Source organism: Bombina bombina, chromosome 6 (assembly GCF_027579735.1).
Source record: "Bombina bombina isolate aBomBom1 chromosome 6, aBomBom1.pri, whole genome shotgun sequence".
NCBI classification, from domain to species: Eukaryota; Metazoa; Chordata; class Amphibia; order Anura; family Bombinatoridae; genus Bombina; species Bombina bombina.
This window is the reverse complement of record NC_069504.1, coordinates 1,097,790,560-1,097,812,451: the sequence shown is the minus strand read 5'-3', so window position 1 is coordinate 1,097,812,451 and position 21,892 is coordinate 1,097,790,560. Positions and strand designations below refer to the sequence as shown.

At 38.4% G+C, this 21,892-nt stretch overlaps 1 protein-coding gene across 5 annotated transcripts in view; it reads left to right on the top strand.

Moving 5' to 3' along the window:
• FGD4 (FYVE, RhoGEF and PH domain containing 4) overlaps window positions 1-21,892 on the top strand; it is a 374,120-nt gene that overhangs the window by 229,593 nt on the left and 122,635 nt on the right. For all 5 annotated transcript variants that reach the window (XM_053719017.1, XM_053719020.1, XM_053719021.1 and 2 more), the window contains exon 3: window positions 13,624-13,792. In XM_053719017.1, the coding sequence (XP_053574992.1) occupies window positions 13,624-13,792 (169 nt within the window). The remainder of the gene's footprint in view (window positions 1-13,623; window positions 13,793-21,892) is intronic.

The window sequence follows — 21,892 nt, the reverse complement described above, 5'->3', positions numbered from 1 at the left end:
TTTGTTAGCAATGAATTCAGCCAAGTAGCTGATCTTGGTACTCCAGGCAGCTGCAGCAACTCCTATTCAAATGGGCTGGTCTCTTGCTCCCCCCCCAACTGTAAGGCTGATTTCTGCTGCTGCCTCAAGTATACTTAGCTTTTCTATAGGCAATACTGCAGTATTCATTTTTTTTTAGTAGAGGTGGAGTTTCAATGGGCTATTTAAAATGACAAAATAAAATAAAAGCTTTTTGTAAACAGTATAGTGTACTCAGGGCTAGATTACAAGTGGAGCACTAAATAATGCTTGCGCGCAAGCGATATTAGCGCTACACTTTGTAATATCAGCACACGCTAATGTGCGCTGGTATTACAAGTTGTTATAGCTGGTTATTTATCGCATGCCCACAAACAGGCAAATTTGCCCGTTTGAGGGTGCGAGATAAATTAGCGCTCCACCTGTAATCTAGTCCTCAATCAGGTAAACTGGATGATTATGAGCACATTAGAGGAGATATTTTTTTACAGTACAATACCACTTTAAGTAATGCTTTATGATTTGTTTTTAACTACATGAGTTTAATATATATCCCTCCTGATTAAAAGCTGCATGTATATCCTGCAATGTATTTGTCCGTGAATCACTTATAAATTATTATTCCTAATCTTTTAAATATTTTTAACATGCGTGAAGAATAATTAATCTAAAATCTAGGAAACTTGCATCCTACTATAGCACAGACAAACTACAGCGCCACCTCTGTAAGTTTGACATTTCTTTGTCCAGTCAACAAGAACTTATGCTTAAAGGTGATAAGTGACTTAAGGGCTGATTACAATCTTTTAGAAAGTTGCTCAAATGATTTATCTCTAAAGTAGACTTTTATCTAATAATTTATCAGCAAAATTAACCATGAACTGATCGTCCCCTATTTAGAACAGTGGTTACAATGTACAAATATTCTTTCCTGCTGCTGCATGACCTTAGAACAGAAGTATTTAATGGCATCCCTACTAGTGTAAGCTTGGCACACAGGCCGACCTACATGCGCCTCACCCTGCTGAGCACTTGAGATTTTGTGCCACATAAGAAGATTGATGCTGACTTGTGACAGTTGGGTGTGTATTTTACTTGTGACCCAGTCTCTTTTTAGAGTCTCTCCACATCACACCTCAGTCCCTGGAGAGAGACCAAACCCTGCAATAAAATTAGACTCAGGATATAATCTATATCCTTTCACTCTTGTCTGACAAAAGTGCACTTTTATAGTTTATTTCCTGATGATATTATCAAATTTGATTCATTCTCTTAGTATCTTTTGTTGAAGGAGCACCAAATGCACTGCTGGGAGCTGGCTGAACACATCAGGCAAGCCAATGATAAGAGGCATATATGTACAGCCACCAAACAGCAGCTAGCTCCCAGAAGTGCATTGTTGCTCCTAAAGCTACCTAGGTATGCTTTTTAAGAAAGGATACAAAGAAAACAAAGCAAATTAGATCATAGAAGATAGTTGGGAAGTTGTTTATAATGGCACGTTCGTTCTTTCTGACTCAAGAACATTTCATTTTGACATAATTGTCCCTTTATGTAACTGTAAACTTCAATCATTGTCATCTGGCAGAATTTTTCCAAGTGTTGGGGGAGGGGAGTAAAATGAATAATTCCTCAGTTATAATAATATCAATGTGTATATAAAAATACAATGTAACCGTTTTATACATCTAAAGAAAACTGGCTAGCAAGTTAAATAATATCCCTAAATAATGTGGCAGTCGTGACAGGTTTCTTCAGAATCTAGAAGCCAACCCAATAATATTGTAAGCTAGCATTCCAGAATGTTTGGGGCATATATATATATATATATATATATATATATATATATATATATATATACAGTAAGTGTGTATATATATATATACAGTAAGTGTGTATATGTATATATATATATATAGTGTATATACAGTATGTGTGTGTGTATATATATATATATATATATATATATATACAGTATATACAGTAAGTGTGTGTGTGTGTATATATATATATATATATATATATATATATATATAGTGTATATACAGTGTGTATATATATATATATATATATTTATATATATATAGTGTATATACAGTGTATATATATATATATATATATATATTTATATATATAGTGTATATACAGTGTGTATACATAGAAAAACATATTATATATATATATATATATATATATATATATAGAATCCATATGATGACAGCACTCTCTGGATTTAAAAAGTAAAAATGAACTTTTATTGAAACACATGGTTAAAAGAGGGGAAAGTACCCAAAGGAAGTATCCTGTTTTGATATCTCTGACCTAAGAACCGGGAACATTTGATAAAGATGTCAGTTGGGCATCGAAACCATGTTTTTCAATAAAAGTTCATTTTTACTTTTTAAATCCAGAGAGTGCTGTCATCATATGGAGTATGTATACATTTGGAAACTGACTAGCACCCTGGTTGTTGTCATTTGAGTTGGATACAAGGAGTGCAGATTCCAATATTACATTATAATATGTAGAATGTCCCCTCACTCTTCAAAAAGAAAACATAAAAAGAATATATGGGAAAAAATACAAACAATATTTTATTAATATACAAAAAAGGTTATATACCGTGTGATGCACAATATTAAAAACACGACTAGGCGTCCCCAGTCAAAGTTAAAAACCCAGCATCAGTCAGTGTTTGAGGGAATCCCATCAAATGATAATATCTTGTAACAAATGAATGAGCATTAGAAGGAAAATTATTATAATTTGTAAATAGTATTTCCCAATGTTATATCTCACTACTAGGCAGTAGCAGACTATGTGCTGTCTGTGATAAAGTTGTAAAGCTTCTCCACAAATGCAGTTAGTACATTTAATGCAAGCTGTACTGATATTAAAAAACAGTTTATTAGTTTACTGCTTTTTAACATGACTGATACTGGGTCTTTAACTTTAACTAAGAACAGCAAATCATTGTGTTTATAATATTGTGCATCACACAGAATATAACCTTTTTTGTATATTAATAAAATATATTTTTTAACATATATTCTGTTTATGTTTTCTTTTTGAAGAGTGCAGAATATATATATATATATATATATATATATATATATATATATATAAAAATATATATGGCTGTGTGCTGTGGCCTAGTGAAGATGTGCAGGACCTCTAAGTTGCAGCGGGTGGACAGTATGGGGGTTCCTTTATGGCTCAAAAATCCACATGTAAGTGGTGCCGACTTACTATTATTATTATCGGTTATTTGTAGAGCGCCAACAGATTCCGCAGCGCTATAAACAAAGAGGGAAAACAAATATAGGGATCAAATGGGTAGAGGGCCCTGCCAAGAGTTGCACTGTTGTAGTCAGCTCTTAAGAAGGTGATCTACAAACAGCTGGACTCTTAGGCTTACATGCTAAGGGGGTTCAGGGGATAGCGATGGAGGAGTGGAACTGGTATAAAGTAAGGTTAGCATAGGTTGTATGCATCCCTGAACAGTAGAGTCTTTAGGGAGCGCTTAAAGCTTTCAAAACTAGGGGAGAGTCTTGTGGAGCGGGGCAGAGAGTTCCACAAGATGGGAGCCAGTCTGGAGAAGTCCTGTGAACGGGTGTACGATGAGGTAACCAGAGAGGAGGAGAGTAGGAGGTCATGAGCATAGTGAAGGGGACGGGTAGGAGAGTATCTGGAGACAAGGTCTGAGATATAGAGGGGAGCAGTGCAGTTGAGGGCTTTGTATGTCAGAGTGAGAATTTTGTGTTTGATCCTAGAGGCAAGAGGAAGCCAGTGAAGGGATTGGCAGAGAGGTGCAGCAGATGAAGAGCGACGTGTAAGGAAGATGAGTCTGGCAGGCATTTATTATGGATTGTAAAGGAGCTAGGCGGCAGGTGGGGAGACCAGAGAGGACAGAGTCAGAGTTGCAGTAATCGAGGCGGGAAAGAATGAGAGTGTAGATTAAAATCTTAGTTGTGTCTTGTGTAAGGGAGTTTTGAATTTTCGAGATGTTTTTAAGGTGGAAGCGGCAGGCTTTAGCCAAGGACTGAATGTGAGAAGTGAAAGAAAGATCTGAGTCAAATGTGACCCAGAGACATCGGGCATGCGGGGTAGGGGTAATGATGGAGTTGTCGACAGTTATAGAGAGATTGGGGGTGGAGATTTTGGAAGAAGGGGGGAAAATGAGGAGCTCAGTTTTGGAGAGATTTAGCTTGAGGTAGTAAGAGGACATCCAGGAAGGTATGTGAGAAAGACAGTTAGTGACACGGACTAGCAAGGTAGAAGATAGGTCTGGTGCAGAGAAGTAGATTTGGGTGTTGTTGGCATACAAATGATATTGGAAACCGTGGGACTTTATTAGGGAACCTAGTGATGACGTATAGATTGAGAAGAGAAGGGGACCGAGGACAGAGCCTTGCGGTACTCCAACATAAAGTGGTGATGGGTCAGAGGAGGCCCCAGAGAAGGCTACACTAAAGGTACGGTTTGACAGGTAGGAAGAGAGCCACGAAAGGGCTGTGTCACAGATGCCGAAGGATTGGAGGGTTTGGAGCAAGAGAGGGTGGTGAACAGTGTCAAAGGCTGCGGACAGATCAAGGAGGATAAGCAGAGAGAAGTGGCCTTTTGATTTTGCTGTAAGTAGGTCGTTGGTAACCTTAACAATAGCTGTCTCTGTGGAGTGATGGGGACAAAATCCAGATTGCAATGGGTCAAGAATGGAGTTTAACGTAAGGAAATGGGATAGGCATGCATATACTAGGTTTTCAAGAAGCTTTGAGGCAAGAGGGAGGAGGGAAATAGGGCGGTAGTTGGATGGGGAGGTAGGATCAACGGAAGGTTTTTTGAGGGTAGGTGTGACCAGTGCATGTTTCAGCGATGAGGGAAATATACCGGTGCTGAGGGAGAGGTTGAAAATGTGTGTAAGTATAGGGGTAAGGGTAGCAGAGAGGGAGGGGAGTAGCTGTGAGGGGATAGGGTCAAGGGGACAGGTAGTGAGGTGAGAGCGCAGTATAAGTGCCAAAACTTCTTCCTCAGTAACAGGGGAGAATGAGCTAAGTTTCAGGTTATGTGGGTTGTGGTTGAGTGAGAGCATTTGAGGGGGGGAGAGAATGGAATTATGTTGAGAGCTGATTTCATTTCTGATGGAGTCAATTTTGGTATTGAAGTGGCTGGCAAAGTCCTGAGCTGACAGAGAATTTGTAGTAGGAGATGGGGGAGGGTGGAGGAGAGTATTGAAAGTGGAGAACAGACGTTGTGGGTTTGAAGAAAGATTAGAAGAAGAGAAGTAGTGATGCTTATGGAGATTAAGGGCAGAATAGTAGGAGTTCAAGATGAATTTGTAATTAAGAAAATCATCTGAACTCCGAGATTTTCTCCAGTACCGCTCAGCAATACGGGAACATCTGTGTGGGTACCGTATCAGAGGAGTATGCCAGGGCTGAGGATGAGTGTGTGATTTCCGAACTATGGTAAGAGGGGCGAGATTGTCAAGGATGGATATAAAGGTGGAATTATAGTGGCAGATAGATTGTTCAGTGCAGGAAAAGGAGGAGAAGGATGAGAGGAGGGGTTTGAGGGAATTAGCAAGCTGTTGCTGATCTAATGACATAATGCTTCTGTGAAATTTAGTGTGAGGAGAAGGAGGGAGAGTTGTAGGGAGGGATGATATGTTGCAAGTAAGGAGATGGTGGTCAGAAAAAGGAAAAGGGGGAGTTTGTGAAGTTTGATCGAGTGCATCGATAGCTAAAGATCAGGTCAAGAGAGTGACCATCTTTGTGAGTGGGAGAAAGAGTCCATTGTGACAGACTTATCCATTAGGGCACAGTGCTTAGGGCCCAAAATAATTTTAGGTGCCCAAGAAAATGTTTAATTTTTTTTAAAAATTAGCAGAATAAAAAGAATGTTTGGGGTCAAAGAAAATTTTTTGTTTTTCTCAAATCCAAAATCCCCAGACTAAATAGATGATAACTCTCACAGTCTGTTTCACCCTCCCTGCCTGTGCTTGTCAGTGACACTGCCTGTCACAACACCATAGGCTTGGCCTCATATCATAGAGGGAGGTTCACAGTTAGGGGGGGCACAAGGTGGGTTGGCAAGCTGTTATTGCACTAGTACTTTAGTGATGTAGTGCTCAGCCATAGACACCAACTGAATGATGCCCTAAAGGAGGCCCACTTAGCCTCAGCACAGTTTACTTATCTTAATAAGTGACATACTCTGACTGCATTGATATAACGTTAAATATACATTAAACAAATACTGTTGTAAAATATAATAATTTAATGGGTTTAATGGGGTTTTTTAATGGAGAAAGGATGCCACAAAGGTGAAAGTAAATAAGCCCTTCAAGATAGGTCCCATTTTTATGCCACCACTGGTGCCTTGGTATGGGAGTCTGTTGAGCCCTGATTTAGAGGGTCAGGTGACCCACCTTTGAAAGATGTTGGTCTAATCCTTATAATGAGACTTATTTTAAATAAAGAGAGGCAGATTCCCTTTCCCTCCATTTTTTATCAAGTGTGCAACATCTATAGAGCCATCTCTAATTTACAAGAATAAATCATCTCTTTTAAATAAGGGATCTCATGGGTGTATGAATTAGTTATTTTTGATTAAGGGAAGACACAGAACCTTCTCCTTTTATCACTCTAAAGTTGATGTATAGTAGTTTTAATTAATTGCTGATTTAAAATACACCATTGTGCGTCTTGATGACCATATGCACCCTCATTTAAAACTGGAGAGTATCCTATTTACAATAAATGTCACATGGTTACATGAATTCAATGTTGGCTTACATATAGACATAGTTTAAGACTCCTCCCATATTAACTCTTAATACTCTGTCTTATTGGTTAGTAAAATCCAATTTTCACAACAACCACATTTTATAAAGAGGGTCTAATTGGCAAATATCTGTGTTTTAACATATAATTTTAAGAACAAAATTTTCCCCTTGACATTCTGACTACTTTTTGAATGTTTCTATAGAATCCATATTAACCTTATAAAATGAAATGTAACAATTGAATATTATTATTTTTTATTGATTTTCAGACTTAAAGGGACATAAAATAGGTTGAGATCTGTGCGTATCCTAAAAGGGCTAATTAATTAAAAATAGTTTGCATAAACAAATTGTTTAAAAATTGCTGGCAAGTATTTTAAAATAATTTTCAAAAATAAGCAAAATGAATTACATAGCTAAGCTGCCTTGAGCAGCCAACTCCACCCACCCTTATCAGTGTTTAGACACAGGAATTGTATTTCAACTGAGTTCACAGCTTCTAGACATGCCCCAGCAGATAATCCCTATGCACTTTTGCATTCTACCAAAACAACAATTGATATAGATACAGCCATAGAAGGAAATGTATTGGGGGGAGTAAGAGCTTTACAATTCAGAAACTAAAAAGAAAGGGTTAATGGTGAGGCACTGCAGTATACATTTGTAGGTAAAGTCATAAAAGTACATATTATTATATTTTCTTTCATGTAATTAACAAGAGTCCATGAGCTAGTGACGTATGGGATATACATTCCTACCAGGAGGGGCAAAGTTTCCCAAACCTTAAAATGCCTATAAATACACCCCTCACCACACCCACAAATCAGTTTTACAAACTTTGCCTCCAAGGGAGGTGGTGAAGTAAGTTTGTGCTAGATTCTACGTTGATATGCGCTCCGCAGCAAGTTGGAGCCCGGTTTTCCTCTCAGCGTGCAGTGAATGTCAGAGGGATGTGAGGAGAGTATTGCCTATTTGAATGCAGTGATCTCCTTCTACGGGGTCTATTTCATAGGTTCTCTGTTATCGGTCGTAGAGATTCATCTCTTACCTCCCTTTTCAGATCGACGATATACTCTTATATTTACCATTACCTCTACTGATTCTCGTTTCAGTACTGGTTTGGCTTTCTACAAACATGTAGATGAGTGTCCTGGGGTAAGTAAGTCTTATTTTCTGTGACACTCTAAGCTATGGTTGGGCACTTTATTTATAAAGTTCTAAATATATGTATTCAAACATTTATTTGCCTTGACTCAGAATGTTCAACTTTCCTTATTTTCAGACAGTCAGTTTCATATTTGGGATTATGCATTGAATTATCATATTTTTCTTACCTCAAAAATTTGACTTTTTTCCCTGTGGGCTGTTAGGCTCGCGGGGGCTGAAAATGCTTCATTTTATTGCGTCATTCTTGGCGCGGACTTTTTTGGCGCAAAAATTATTTTCCGTTTCCGGCGTCATACGTGTCGCCGGAAGTTACGTCATTTTTTGACGTTATTTTGCGCCAAAGATGTCGGCGTTCCGGATGTGGCGTCATTTTTGGCGCCAAAAGCATTTAGGCGCCAAATAATGTGGGCGTCTTATTTGGCGCTAAAAAATATGGGCGTCGCTTTTGTCTCCACATTATTTCAGTCTCATTTTTCATTTGCTTCTGGTTGCTAGAAGCTTGATATTTGGCATTCTTTCCCATTCCTGAAACTGTCTTATAAGGAATTTGATCTATTTTGCTTTATATGTTGTTTTTTCTCTTACATATTGCAAGATGTCTCACGTTGCATCTGAGCCAGAAGATACTACAGGAAAATCACTGCCTGCTGGATCTACCAAAGCTAAGTGTATCTGCTGTAAATTTTTGGTAGCTATTCCTCCAGCTGTTGTTTGTAATAATTGTCATGACAAACTTGTTAAAGCAGATAATATTTCCTTTAGTAATGTACCATTGCCTGTTGCAGTTCCCTCAACATCTAAGGTGCAGAATGTTCCTGATAACATAAGAGATTTTGTTTCTGAATCCATAAAGAAGGCTTTGTCTGTTATTTCTCCTTCTAGTAAACGTAAAATGTCTTTTAAATCTTCTCTCTCTACAGATGAATTTTTAAATGAACACCATCATTCTGATTCTTTGGACTCTTCTGGTTCAGAGGATTCTATCTCAGAGATTGATGCTGATAAATCTTCATATTTATTTAAGATGGAATTTATTCGCTCTTTACTTAAAGAAGTACTAATTGCTTTAGAAATAGAGGATTCTAGTCCTCTTGATACTAATTCTATACGTTTGGATAAGGTTTTTAAAGCTCCTGCGGTTATTCCAGAAGTTTTTCCTGTTCCTAATGCTATTTCTGCAGTGATTTCCAAAGAATGGGATAAATTGGGTAATTCATTTACTCCTTCTAAACGTTTTAAGCAATTATATCCTGTTCCGCCTGACAGGTTAGAATTTTGGGACAAAATCCCTAAAGTTGATGGGGCTATTTCTACCCTTGCTAAACGTACTACCATTCCTACGTCAGATGGTACCTCGTTTAAGGATCCTTTAGATAGAAAAATTGAATCCTTTCTAAGAAAAGCTTATCTGTGTTCAGGTAATCTTCTTAGACCTGCTATATCATTGGCTGATGTTGCTGCAGCTTCAACTTTTTGGTTGGAAACCCTAGCGCAACAAGTAGCAAATCGTGATTCTCATGATATTATTATTCTTCTTCAGCATGCTAATAATTTTATCTGTGATGCCATTTTTGATATTATTAGAGTTGATGTTAGGTTTATGTCTCTAGCTATCTTAGCCAGAAGAGCTTTATGGCTTAAAACTTGGAATGCTGATATGGCTTCTAAATCAACTCTACTTTCCATTTCTTTCCAGGGAAACAAATTATTTGGTTCTCAGTTGGATTCTATTATTTCAACTGTTACTGGTGGGAAAGGAACTTTTTTACCACAGGATAAAAAATCTAAAGGTAAAAACAGGGCTAACAATCGTTTTCGTTCCTTTCGTTTCAACAAAGAACAAAAGCCTGATCCTTCGTCCTCAGGAGCAGTTTCAGTTTGGAAACCATCTCCAGTCTGGAATAAATCCAAGCCTACTAGAAAGGCAAAGCCTGCTTCTAAGTTCACATGAAGGTACGGCCCTCATTCCAGTTCAGCTGGTAGGGGGCAGGTTACGTTTTTTCAAAGAAATTTGGATCAATTCTGTTCACAATCTTTGGATTCAGAGCATTGTTTCAGAAGGGTACAGAATTGGTTTCAAGATGAGACCTCCTGCAAAGAGATTTTTTCTTTCCCGTGTCCCAGTAAATCCAGTGAAAGCTCAAGCATTTCTGAATTGTGTTTCAGATCTAGAGTTGGCTGGAGTAATTATGCCAGTTCCAGTTCCGGAACAGGGGATGGGGTTTTATTCAAATCTCTTCATTTTACCAAAGAAGGAGAATTCCTTCAGACCAGTTCTGGATCTAAAATTATTGAATCGTTATGTAAGGATACCAACGTTCAAGATGGTAACTGTAAGGACTATATTGCCTTTTGTTCAGCAAGGGAATTATATGTCCACAATAGATTTACAGGATGCATATCTGCATATTCCGATTCATCCAGATCATTTTCAGTTCCTGAGATTCTCTTTTCTATACAAGCATTACCAATTTGTGGCTCTACCGTTTGGCCTTGCTACAGCTCCAAGAATTTTCACAAAGATTCTCGGTGCCCTTCTGTCTGTAATCAGAGAACAGGGTATTGTGGTATTTCCTTATTTGGACGATATCTTGGTACTTGCTCAGTCTTTACATTTAGCAGAGTCTCATACGAATCGACTTGTGTTGTTTCTTCAAGATCATGGTTGGAGGATCAATTTACCAAAAAGTTCTTTGATTCCTCAAACAAGGGTAACCTTTCTGGGTTTCCAGATAGATTCAGTGTCCATGACTCTGTCTTTAACAGACAAGAGACGTCTAAAATTGATTACAGCTTGTCGAAACCTTCAGTCACAATCATTCCCTTCGGTAGCCTTATGCATGGAAATTCTAGGTCTTATGACTGCTGCATCGGACGCGATCCCCTTTGCTCGTTTTCACATGCGACCTCTTCAGCTCTGTATGCTGAACCAATGGTGCAGGGATTACATGAAGATATCTCAATTAATATCTTTAAAACCGATTGTTCGACACTCTCTAACGTGGTGGACAGATCACCATTGTTTAGTTCAGGGGGCTTCTTTTGTTCTTCCGACCTGGACTGTAATTTCAACAGATGCAAGTCTCACAGGTTGGGGAGCTGTGTGGGGATCTCTGACGGCACAGGGAGTTTGGGAATCTCAGGAGGTGAGATTACTGATCAATATTTTGGAACTCCGTGCAATTTTCAGAGCTCTTCAGTTTTGGCCTCTTCTGAAGAGAGAATCGTTCATTTGTTTTCAGACAGACAATGTCACAACTGTGGCATACATCAATCATCAAGGAGGGACTCACAGTCCTCTGGCTATGAAAGAAGTATCTCGAATTTTGGTTTGGGCGGAATCCAGCTCCTGTCTAATCTCTGCGGTTCATATCCCAGGTGTAGACAATTGGGAAGCGGATTATCTCAGTCGCCAAAAACGATTGCATCCGGGCGAATGGTCTCTTCACCCAGAGGTATTTCTTCAGATTGTTCAAATGTGGGGGCTTCCAGAGATAGATCTGATGGCCTCTCATCTAAACAAGAAACTTCCCAGGTATCTGTCCAGATCCCGGGATCCTCAGGCGGAGGCAGTGGATGCATTATCACTTCCTTGGAAGTATCATCCTGCCTATATCTTTCCGCCTCTAGTTCTTCTTCCAAGAGTAATCTCCAAGATTCTCAGGGAATGCTCGTTTGTTCTGCTAATAGCTCCGGCATGGCCTCACAGGTTTTGGTATGCGGATCTTGTCCGGATGGCATCTTGCCAACCATGGACTCTTCCGTTAAGACCAGACCTTCTGTCGCAAGGTCCTTTTTTCCATCCGGATCTGAAATCCTTAAATTTAAAGGTATGGAGATTGAACGCTTGATTCTTAGTCAAAGAGGTTTCTCTGACTCTGTGATTGATACTATGTTACAGGCTCGTAAATCTGTATCTAGAGAGATATATTATAGAGTCTGGAAGACTTATATTTCTTGGTGTCTTACTCATCATTTTTCTTGGTATTCTTTTAGAATTCCGAGAATATTACAATTTCTTCAGGATGGTTTAGATAAGGGTTTGTCCGCAAGTTCCTTGAAAGGACAAATCTCTGCTCTTTCTGTTCTTTTTCACAGAAAGATTGCTATTCTTCCTGATATTCATTGTTTTGTACAAGCTTTGGTTCGTATAAAACCTGTCATTAAGTCAATTTCTCCTCCATGGAGTTTGAATTTGGTTCTGGGAGCTCTTCAAGCTCCTCCGTTTGAACCTATGCATTCATTGGACATTAAATTGCTTTCTTGGAAAGTTTTGTTCCTTTTGGCCATCTCTTCTGCCAGAAGAGTTTCTGAATTATCTGCTCTTTCTTGTGAGTCTCCTTTTCTGATTTTTCATCAGGATAAGGCGGTGTTGCGAACTTCTTTTCAATTTTTACCTAAGGTTGTGAATTCCAACAACATTAGTAGAGAAATCGTGGTTCCTTCATTATGTCCTAATCCTAAGAATTCTAAGGAGAAATCGTTACATTCTTTGGATGTTGTTAGAGCTTTGAAATATTATGTTGAAGCTACTAAATCTTTCCGAAAGACTTCTAGTCTATTTGTCATCTTTTCTGGTTCTAGAAAAGGCCAGAAAGCTTCTGCCATTTCTTTGGCATCCTGGTTGAAATCTTTAATTCATCTTGCCTATGTTAAATCGGGTAAGACTCCGCCTCAGAGGATTACAGCTCATCCTACTAGGTCAGTTTCTACTTCCTGGGCGTTTAGGAATGAAGCTTCAGTTGATCAGATTTGCAAAGCAGCGACTTGGTCCTCTTTGCATACTTTTACTAAATTCTACCATTTTGATGTATTCTCTTCTTCTGAAGCAGTTTTTGGTAGAAAGGTACTTCAGGCAGTGGTTTCGGTTTGAATCTTCTGCTTATGTTTTTCATTAAACTTTATTTTGGGTGTGGATTATTTTCAGCAGGAATTGGCTGTCTTTATTTTATCCCTCCCTCTCTAGTGACTCTTGTGTGGAAAGATCCACATCTTGGGTATTCATTATCCCATACGTCACTAGCTCATGGACTCTTGTTAATTACATGAAAGAAAACATAATTTATGTAAGAACTTACCTGATAAATTCATTTCTTTCATATTAACAAGAGTCCATGAGGCCCACCCTTTTTTGTGGTGGTTATGATTTTTTTGTATAAAGCACAATTATTCCAATTCCTTATTTTATATGCTTCGCACTTTTTTCTTATCACCCCACTTCTTGGCTATTCGTTAAACTGATTTGTGGGTGTGGTGAGGGGTGTATTTATAGGCATTTTAAGGTTTGGGAAACTTTGCCCCTCCTGGTAGGAATGTATATCCCATACGTCACTAGCTCATGGACTCTTGTTAATATGAAAGAAATGAATTTATCAGGTAAGTTCTTACATAAATTATGTTTTATCTCTATCCGAAAAAGTTTTGACCTTCCTAATGCACTTGCTAATCCCAAAATGTATGTAGGTGCCTGAAGGGTTACTGGTTTCAGGGGTTCGGTTCACTGGTTGTTAAATGGAGTGACAAATGTAACATGAAACATCAGACACTAGGAGAATAAGATTTTATAGCAGTATACAAATCTTTTTGTAAGTTTGAACCTAATACTTGTGTCCTCTTATTAATATTGGCCTTTGTTCTTGTTCCACTTGTGACAGTGCCTCCAAAACCTGCAGATTTACCGCCTTCACAGTCACCGCTAAAATACTCATCTCCTAGCAGGAATATTGTTGCCAGAGGAACACAAAGGATGGAGGAAGTGGCGCCCACTACAGCTGAGAAGTCAAAAAAGATCTCAGATCTCATCAGTCGGTTTGAAAGCAACAGGTTTGTATTGTGCAAAGAAATTAGACGTCTATAAAATTCTGTACTTTGTAGCACAGCTGAGAGATTTGAAGAATGTCTTATAGTCACAAAGTCAATTTAGTATCTAAGTAAAGAAAATGAATACATTGATATTCTTAAAACAGTACAGAAGAGAAACATACTGCATTACTGATTTTTTAGGAGTTGGTCCATGTGCATTAATGAAATTTGTTCATTCGTTTATTTGCTTATATGGTGATTCGTTCATTCATGAATAGATCTCTTTAAAGGGACAGTAAATAACTTGAGATTTTTATATACAATGTTTGTTTAAAGTATATTGCAATGGTGTGTTACTGTGTATATTATTTATTCTGTTCCCTTTTCATGTAATTTTAGCTCTTAAAATGGTTGATTTTCTAATTCTACTGCAGACTTATCGAGGCTAACTCTGCTGCATATATATCCCTAATTGGATTTAGCAGGTAAAAATCACAAAACAATGCAGTTTATAACCATGGCTAGCCTCATTGTCTGCAGACTGGCTCTTCCAAATAAGACAAATGGTTGGAGGAGTTTAGCTGTTTGAAAACAATTGCAGTAAAAAGGTAGTTAATTTGTTTGAGAAAACGTTTAGACTTGGCTGACATGTTGCTTTATTGCATCACCCGAGATATGTCTTCTAATTACAAGGTGTTTACTATTTTGGAAATCAGATTTTTCTTTATTGGATTACTTTCCCTTCCTCCTTTCTGTTCTGAATGGAACAAAAAAAACTTCCAGACTAAGATTTCTTAAAGGGACATTGTAGTGTTATATAAAATGCTCCTTTGTGTAAAGTGCTATAAAACTGGTTCATCGGAACACATAGCAGTACAGATACTTATGTTCAAGTCCATTGTACAGATAATTAAGTACATAAATAAATGCAAGAATTTTTAAAAATGATAGAAATGTTGAAGTTTTTTTGCTTTTAGTTCTCCCTTATCAGTACTCTATCATATGGGGTGTCAATGGCGACCTGCTTATAGGGATATAAGCGCATGAATAATTGTTCATGCACAGTTCACAAACTGCAACCCTAGATTGTAATTCTAGCATACACAAAAGAAAACATTATGAATTATGGGGAAAAAAAAGGGTTTTATGTCCCTTTAAGTGTTTAACTCCTTCAAATATATTAAACACATAGATAAAGTCTGTTTCACAGTAACAATATATTATTCGGAGAAAGCTATACAGATCTGGTAAACTAATGACAAGATGAGGCATATTTGAGTAGCCTGCAAATCACCAGTTTGCTCCCACAGCTTCTCCTGAGACTACCTAGATATTCTTTTCAAGAACCCAAAAAACTTAAAGGGACATTAAACCCACATTTTTTCTTTCACGATTTAGAAAGAGAATGCAATTTTAAACATCTTTCTAATTTACTTATATTATCTAATTTGTTTTATTCTCTTGATATACTTTGCTGAAAAGCATATCTAGATATGCTCACTAGCTGCTGATTGGTTGGTGCACATAGAAGCCTTGTGTGATTGGCTCACCCATGTGCATTGCTTTTTCTTCAACTAAGGATATCTAAAAAATGAAGCAAAATAAATAATAGAAGTAAATTGTAATGTTGTTTAAATTTGTATTCTCTATCTGAATCATGAAAGAAAGATTTTGGGTTTAGTGGCCCTGGCTTTAAGGCTCATATGAAACTCTAAAAAGGCAAAAATCAAAATAGCTTATTATTAATGTAAAGGCAACCAAATACTTAAATAGACAACACAGGACGTTTAACTGTGTGTGGAGGAGTGTATATTAAAGCAACACTTAAAGGGACACTAAAACCAAATTCTTTTGTGATTCAGATAGAACATGCGATTTTAAGCAACTTTCTAATTTACTCCTTTTAGCAAATTTTCTTCATTCTCTTGCTATCTTTATTTGAAAAGCAAGAATGTAAGTTTAGATGCCGGCCCATTTTTGGTAAACAAAAGTGCTGTCCAGGGTCTGAACTTAAAATTGTCTGGCTCCTTAGCTTAGATGCCTTCTCTTTCACATAAAGATAGCAAGAGAATGAAGAAAAAAATTGATAATAGGAGTAAATTAGAAAGTTGCTTAAAATTGCATGCTCTATCTGAGTCACGAAATAACAAATTTGGGTTCAGTGTCCCTTTAGAGACAATAATAATTATCAAACAATATACCTCTGACCTGTAGTAAAGTCTGTCTCTCAGGAAGTCCTATAATATGTGCTCTACAGTGATGACAAAGTGCTGTAAACCGTGGAATACAGAGAGAGGTGCTATTTTTGGATCACAGTCACTGTTCTTTCCTTTAGGTTGTGTATTAGCACCTGGGCAAAGATGATTTCCTTTGCAGAAATTCTATAGCTATCCATATATGTATTTTAACACAATATTTAAACACTGTAAAAATGAACAACTTTAAGGGACATTGTAGTGCAAAAGTTGCATGTTCTTTTTAGTTACAGCATTAAATATTTGCACTATTAATGTTTCAACTCATAAACTCGTAAATGGGTTAAACATATAGTTTAAGTCCCATTTGGGAACCACAGAGAACTGCTGTTCCTCTGCAGGAAACAGCCAGTTACCCAATAGGAAGAGGCAGTCACAGAAACCTGCCAATCAATGTCTGTGTACAGCTGCAGTTTCAAGCGGAAAGTTAACTAAGCTTTGTAGAGGTTAAACACGTGGAGTTGGAGCCTCAATAAGGCAAAAATTATCACATCTAACAAACTAGAGTATGTAATTTCTGCACTAAAATGTCGCTTTAATCATTTGAAACTGCAACATTTTTGCAATTAGAAACAATCAGTTAGCGATGTTTGTCTCCAGCATTAGTTATGTTTGTCTCCAGCATTAGTGATATTTATCTCTAGCATTAGTGATATTAATCTCTAGCATTAGTGATATTTATCTCTAGCATTAGTGATATTTATCTCTAGCATTAGTGATTTTTGTCTCCAGCAGTAGTGATGTTTGTCTCCAGCATTAGTGATGTTTGTCTCCAGCATTAGTGATGTTTGTCTCCAGCAGTAGTGATGTTTGTCTCCAGTAGTAGTGATGTTTGTCTCCAGCATTAGTGATGTTTGTCTCCAGCATTAGTGATGTTTGTCTCCAGCATTAGTGATGTTTGTCTCCAGTAGTAGTGATGTTTGTCTCCAGCATTAGTGATGTTTGTCTCCAGTAGTAGTTATGTTTGTCTCCAGCATTAGTTATGTTTGTCTCCAGCATCAGTGATGTTTGTCTCCAGCAGTAGTGATATTTATCTCTAGCATTAGTGATATTTATCTCTAGCATTAGTGATGTTTGTCTCCAGCATTAGTGATGTTTGTCTCCAGCAGTAGTGATGTTTGTCTCCAGCAGTAGTGATGTTTATCTCTAGCATTAGTGATATTTATCTCTAGCATTAGTGATATTTATCTCTAGCATTAGTGATGCTTGTCTGCAGCAGTAGTGATGTTTGTCTCCAGCATTAGTGATGACTGTCTCCAGCATTAGTGATGACTGTCTCCAGCATTAGTGATGTTTGTCTCCAGCAGTAGTGATGTTTGTCTCCAGCAGTAGTGATGTTTGTCTCCAGCATTAGTGATGTTTGTCTCCAGCATTAGTGATGTTTGTCTCCAGCATTAGTGATGTTTGTCTCCAGTAGTAGTTATGTTTGTCTCCAGCATTAGCGATGCTTGTCTCCAGTAGTAGTGATATTTATCTCTAGCATTAGTGATATTTATCTATAGCATTAGTGATGCTTGTCTCCAGCAGTAGTGATATTTATCTCTAGCATTAGTGATGTTTGTCTCAAGAAGTAGTGATGTTTATCTCCAGCATTAGTGATGTTTCTCTCCAGCAGTAGTGATGTTTGTCTCCAGAAGTAGTGATGTTTGTCTCCAGCAGTAGTGATGTTTGTCTCCAGCAGTAGTGATGCTTGTCTCCAGCAGTAGTGATGCTTGTCTCCAGCAGTAGTGATGTTTGTCTCCAGCAGTAGTGATGTTTGTCTCCAGCAGTAGTGATGTTTGTCTCCAGCAGTAGTGATGTCTGTCTCCAGCAGTAGTGATGTTTGTCTCCAGCATTAGTGATGTTTGTCTCCAGTAGTAGTTATGTTTGTCTCCAGCATTAGTTATGTTTGTCTCCAGCATCAGTGATGTTTGTCTCCAGCAGTAGTGATATTAATCTCTAGCATTAGTGATATTTATCTCTAGCATTAGTGATATTTATCTCTAGCAGTAGTGATGTTTGTCTCCAGCAGTAGTGCTGTTTGTCTCCAGCATTAGTGCTGTTTGTCTCCAGCATTAGTGCTGTTTGTCTCCAGCAGTAGTGATGTTTGTCTCCAGCAGTAGTGATATTTATCTCTAGCATTAGTGATATTTATCTCTAGCATTAGTGATGTTTGTCTCCAGCAGTAGTGATGTTTGTCTCCAGCATTAGTGATGTTTGTCTCCAGCAGTAGTGATGTTTGTCTCCAGCATTAGTGATGTTTGTCTCCAGCATTAGTGATGTTTGTCTCCAGTAGTAGTTATGTTTGTCTCCAGCATTAGTGATGTTTGTCTCCAGTAGTAGTGATATTTATCTCTAGCATTAGTGATATTTATCTCTAGCATTAGTGATGCTTGTCTCCAGCAGTAGTGATATTTATCTCTAGCATTAGTGATGTTTGTCTCCAGAAGTAGTGATGTTTATCTCCAGCATTAGTGATGTTTCTCTCCAGCAGTAGTGATGTTTGTCTCCAGAAGTAGTGATGTTTGTCTCCAGCAGTAGTGATGCTTGTCTCCAGCAGTAGTGATGCTTGTCTCCAGCAGTAGTGATGTTTGTCTCCAGCAGTAGTGATGTTTGTCTCCAGCAGTAGTGATGTTTGTCTCCAGCATTAGTGATGTTTGTCTCCAGCAGTAGTGATGTTTGTCTCCAGCATTAGTGATGTTTGTCTTCAGCAGTAGTGATGTTTGTCTCCAGCAATAGTGATGTTTGTCTCCAGCATTAGTGATGTTTGTCTCCAGCAGTAGTGATGTTTGTCTCCTGCATTAGTGATGTTTGTCTCCAGCATTAGTGATGTTTGCCTCCAGCATTAGTGATGTTTGTCTCCAGCAGTAGTGATGTTTGTCTCCAGTAGTAGTGATATTTATCTCTAGCATTAGTGATATTTATCTATAGCATTAGTGATGCTTGTCTCCAGCAGTAGTGATATTTATCTCTAGCATTAGTGATGTTTGTCTCCAGAAGTAGTGATGTTTATCTCCAGCATTAGTGATGTTTCTCTCCAGCAGTGTGATGTTTGTCTCCAGCAGTAGTGATGTTTGTCTCCAGCAGTAGTGATGCTTGTCTCCAGCAGTAGTGATGCTTGTCTCCAGCAGTAGTGATATTTATCTCTAGCATTAGTGATGTTTGTCTCCAGAAGTAGTGATGTTTATCTCCAGCATTAGTGATGTTTCTCTCCAGCAGTAGTGATGTTTGTCTCCAGCAGTAGTGATGTTTGTCTCCAGCAGTAGTGATGCTTGTCTCCAGCAGTAGTGATGCTTGTCTCCAGCAGTAGTGATGCTTGTCTCCAGCAGTAGTGATGCTTGTCTCCAGCAGTAGTGATGTTTGTCTCCAGCAGTAGTGATGTTTGTCTCCAGCAGTAGTGATGTCTGTCTCCAGCAGTAGTGATGTCTGTCTCCAGCAGTAGTGATGTTTGTCTCCAGTATTAGTGATGTTTGTCTCCAGTAGTAGTTATGTTTGTCTCCAGCATTAGTTATGTTTGTTTCCAGCATCAGTGATGTTTGTCTCCAGCAGTAGTGATATTAATCTCTAGCATTAGTGATATTTATCTCTAGCATTAGTGATATTTATCTCTAGCATTAGTGATATTTATCTCTAGCATTAGTGATGTTTGTCTCCAGCAGTAGTGATGTTTGTCTCCAGCAGTAGTGATGTTTGTCTCCAGCATTAGTGCTGTTTGTCTCCAGCATTAGTGATGTTTGTCTCCAGCAGTAGTGATGTTTGTCTCCAGCAGTAGTGATGTTTATCTCTAGCATTAGTGATATTTATCTCTAGCATTAGTGATATTTATCTCTAGCATTAGTGATGTTTGTCTCCAGCATTAGTGATGTTTGTCTCCAGCATTAGTGATGTTTGTCTCCAGCATTAGTGATGTTTGTCTCCAGCAGTAGTGATGTTTGTCTCCAGCAGTAGTGATGTTTGTCTCCAGCATTAGTGATGTTTGTCTCCAGTAGTAGTTATGTTTGTCTCCAGCATTAGTGATGTTTGTCTCCAGTAGTAGTGATATTTATCTCTAGCATTAGTGATATTTATCTCTAGCATTAGTGATGCTTGTCTCCAGCAGTAGTGATATTTATCTCTAGCATTAGTGATGTTTGTCTCCAGAAGTAGTGATGTTTATCTCCAGCATTAGTGATGTTTCTCTCCAGCAGTAGTGATGTTTGTCTCCAGAAGTAGTGATGTTTGTCTCCAGCAGTAGTGATGCTTGTCTCCAGCAGTAGTGATGCTTGTCTCCAGCAGTAGTGATGTTTGTCTCCAGCAGTAGTGATGTTTGTCTCCAGCAGTAGTGATGTTTGTCTCCAGCAGTAGTGATGTCTGTCTCCAGCAGTAGTGATGTCTGTCTCCAGCAGTAGTGATGTCTGTCTCCAGCAGTAGTGATGTTTGTCTCCAGCATTAGTGATGTTTGTCTCCAGCATTAGTGATGTTTGTCTTCAGCAGTAGTGATGTTTGTCTCCAGCAGTAGTGATGTTTGTCTCCAGCAGTAGTGATGTTTGTCTCCAGCAGTAGTGATGTTTGTCTCCAGCATTAGTGATGTTTGTCTTCAGCAGTAGTGATGTTTGTCTCCAGCAGTAGTGATGTTTGTCTCCAGCAGTAGTGATGTTTGTCTCCAGCATTAGTGATGTTTGTCTCCAGCATTAGTGATGTTTGTCTCCAGCATTAGTGATGTTTGCCTCCAGCATTAGTGATGTTTGCCTCCAGCATTAGTGATGTTTGCCTCCAGCATTAGTGATGTTTGTCTCCAGCATTAGTGATGTTTGTCTCCAGCATTAGTGATGTTTGTCTCCAGTAGTAGTGATATTTATCTCTAGCATTAGTGATATTTATCTATAGCATTAGTGATGTTTATCTCTAGCATTAGTGATGCTTGTCTCCAGCATTAGTGATGCTTGTCTCCAGCATTAGTGATGCTTGTCTCCAGCAGTAGTGATGCTTGTCTCCAGCAATAGTGATGTTTGTCTCCAGCAGTAGTGATGTTTGTCTCCAGCAGTAGTGATGTTTGTCTCCAGCAGTAGTGATGTCTGTCTCCAGCAGTAGTGATGTCTGTCTCCAGCAGTAGTGATGTCTGTCTCCAGCAGTAGTGATGTCTGTCTCCAGCAGTAGTGATGTCTGTCTCCAGCAGTAGTGATGTTTGTCTCCAGCAGTAGTGATGTTTGTCTCCAGCAGTAGTGATGTTTGTCTCCAGCAGTAGTGATGTTTGTCTCCAGCATTAGTGATGTTTGTCTTCAGCAGTAGTGATGTTTGTCTCCAGCAGTAGTGATGTTTTTCTCCAGCAGTAGTGATGATTGTCTCCAGCAGTAGTGATGTTTATCTCCAGCATTAGTGATGTTTGTCTTCAGCAGTAGTGATGTTTGTCTCCAGAAGTAGTAATGTCTGTCTCCAGCAGTAGTGATGAATGTCTCCAGCAGTAGTGATGAATGTCTCCAGCAGTAGTGATGTTTATCTCCAGCAGTAGTGATGTTTCTCTCCAGCAGTAGTGACATTTCTCTCCAGCAGTAGTGATGTTTCTCTCCAGCAGTAGTGATGATTGTCTCCAGCAGTAGTGATGTTTGTCTTCAGCATTAGTAATGCTTGTCTCCAGCAGTAGTGATGTATGTAATTTATACAAAATTGCTTGTATGTCTCCTAAAATGTATGTGACCCGCTCCTCAATTAGGTAATACGTTTATTAAAGGGACATGAAACTCAGAATTTTTTTTTAACTTTATTCAGATAGAGCAAAACATTTTTTACTTCTGTTATCAAATTTACATTGTTTTCTTAGTATGCTTTATTCAAAAGCAGGTAGGAAGGCTCATGAGTGGGCACGTGTGTGAAGCACTAAATGGCAACAGCTTTGCTAGAAAATTTTAGT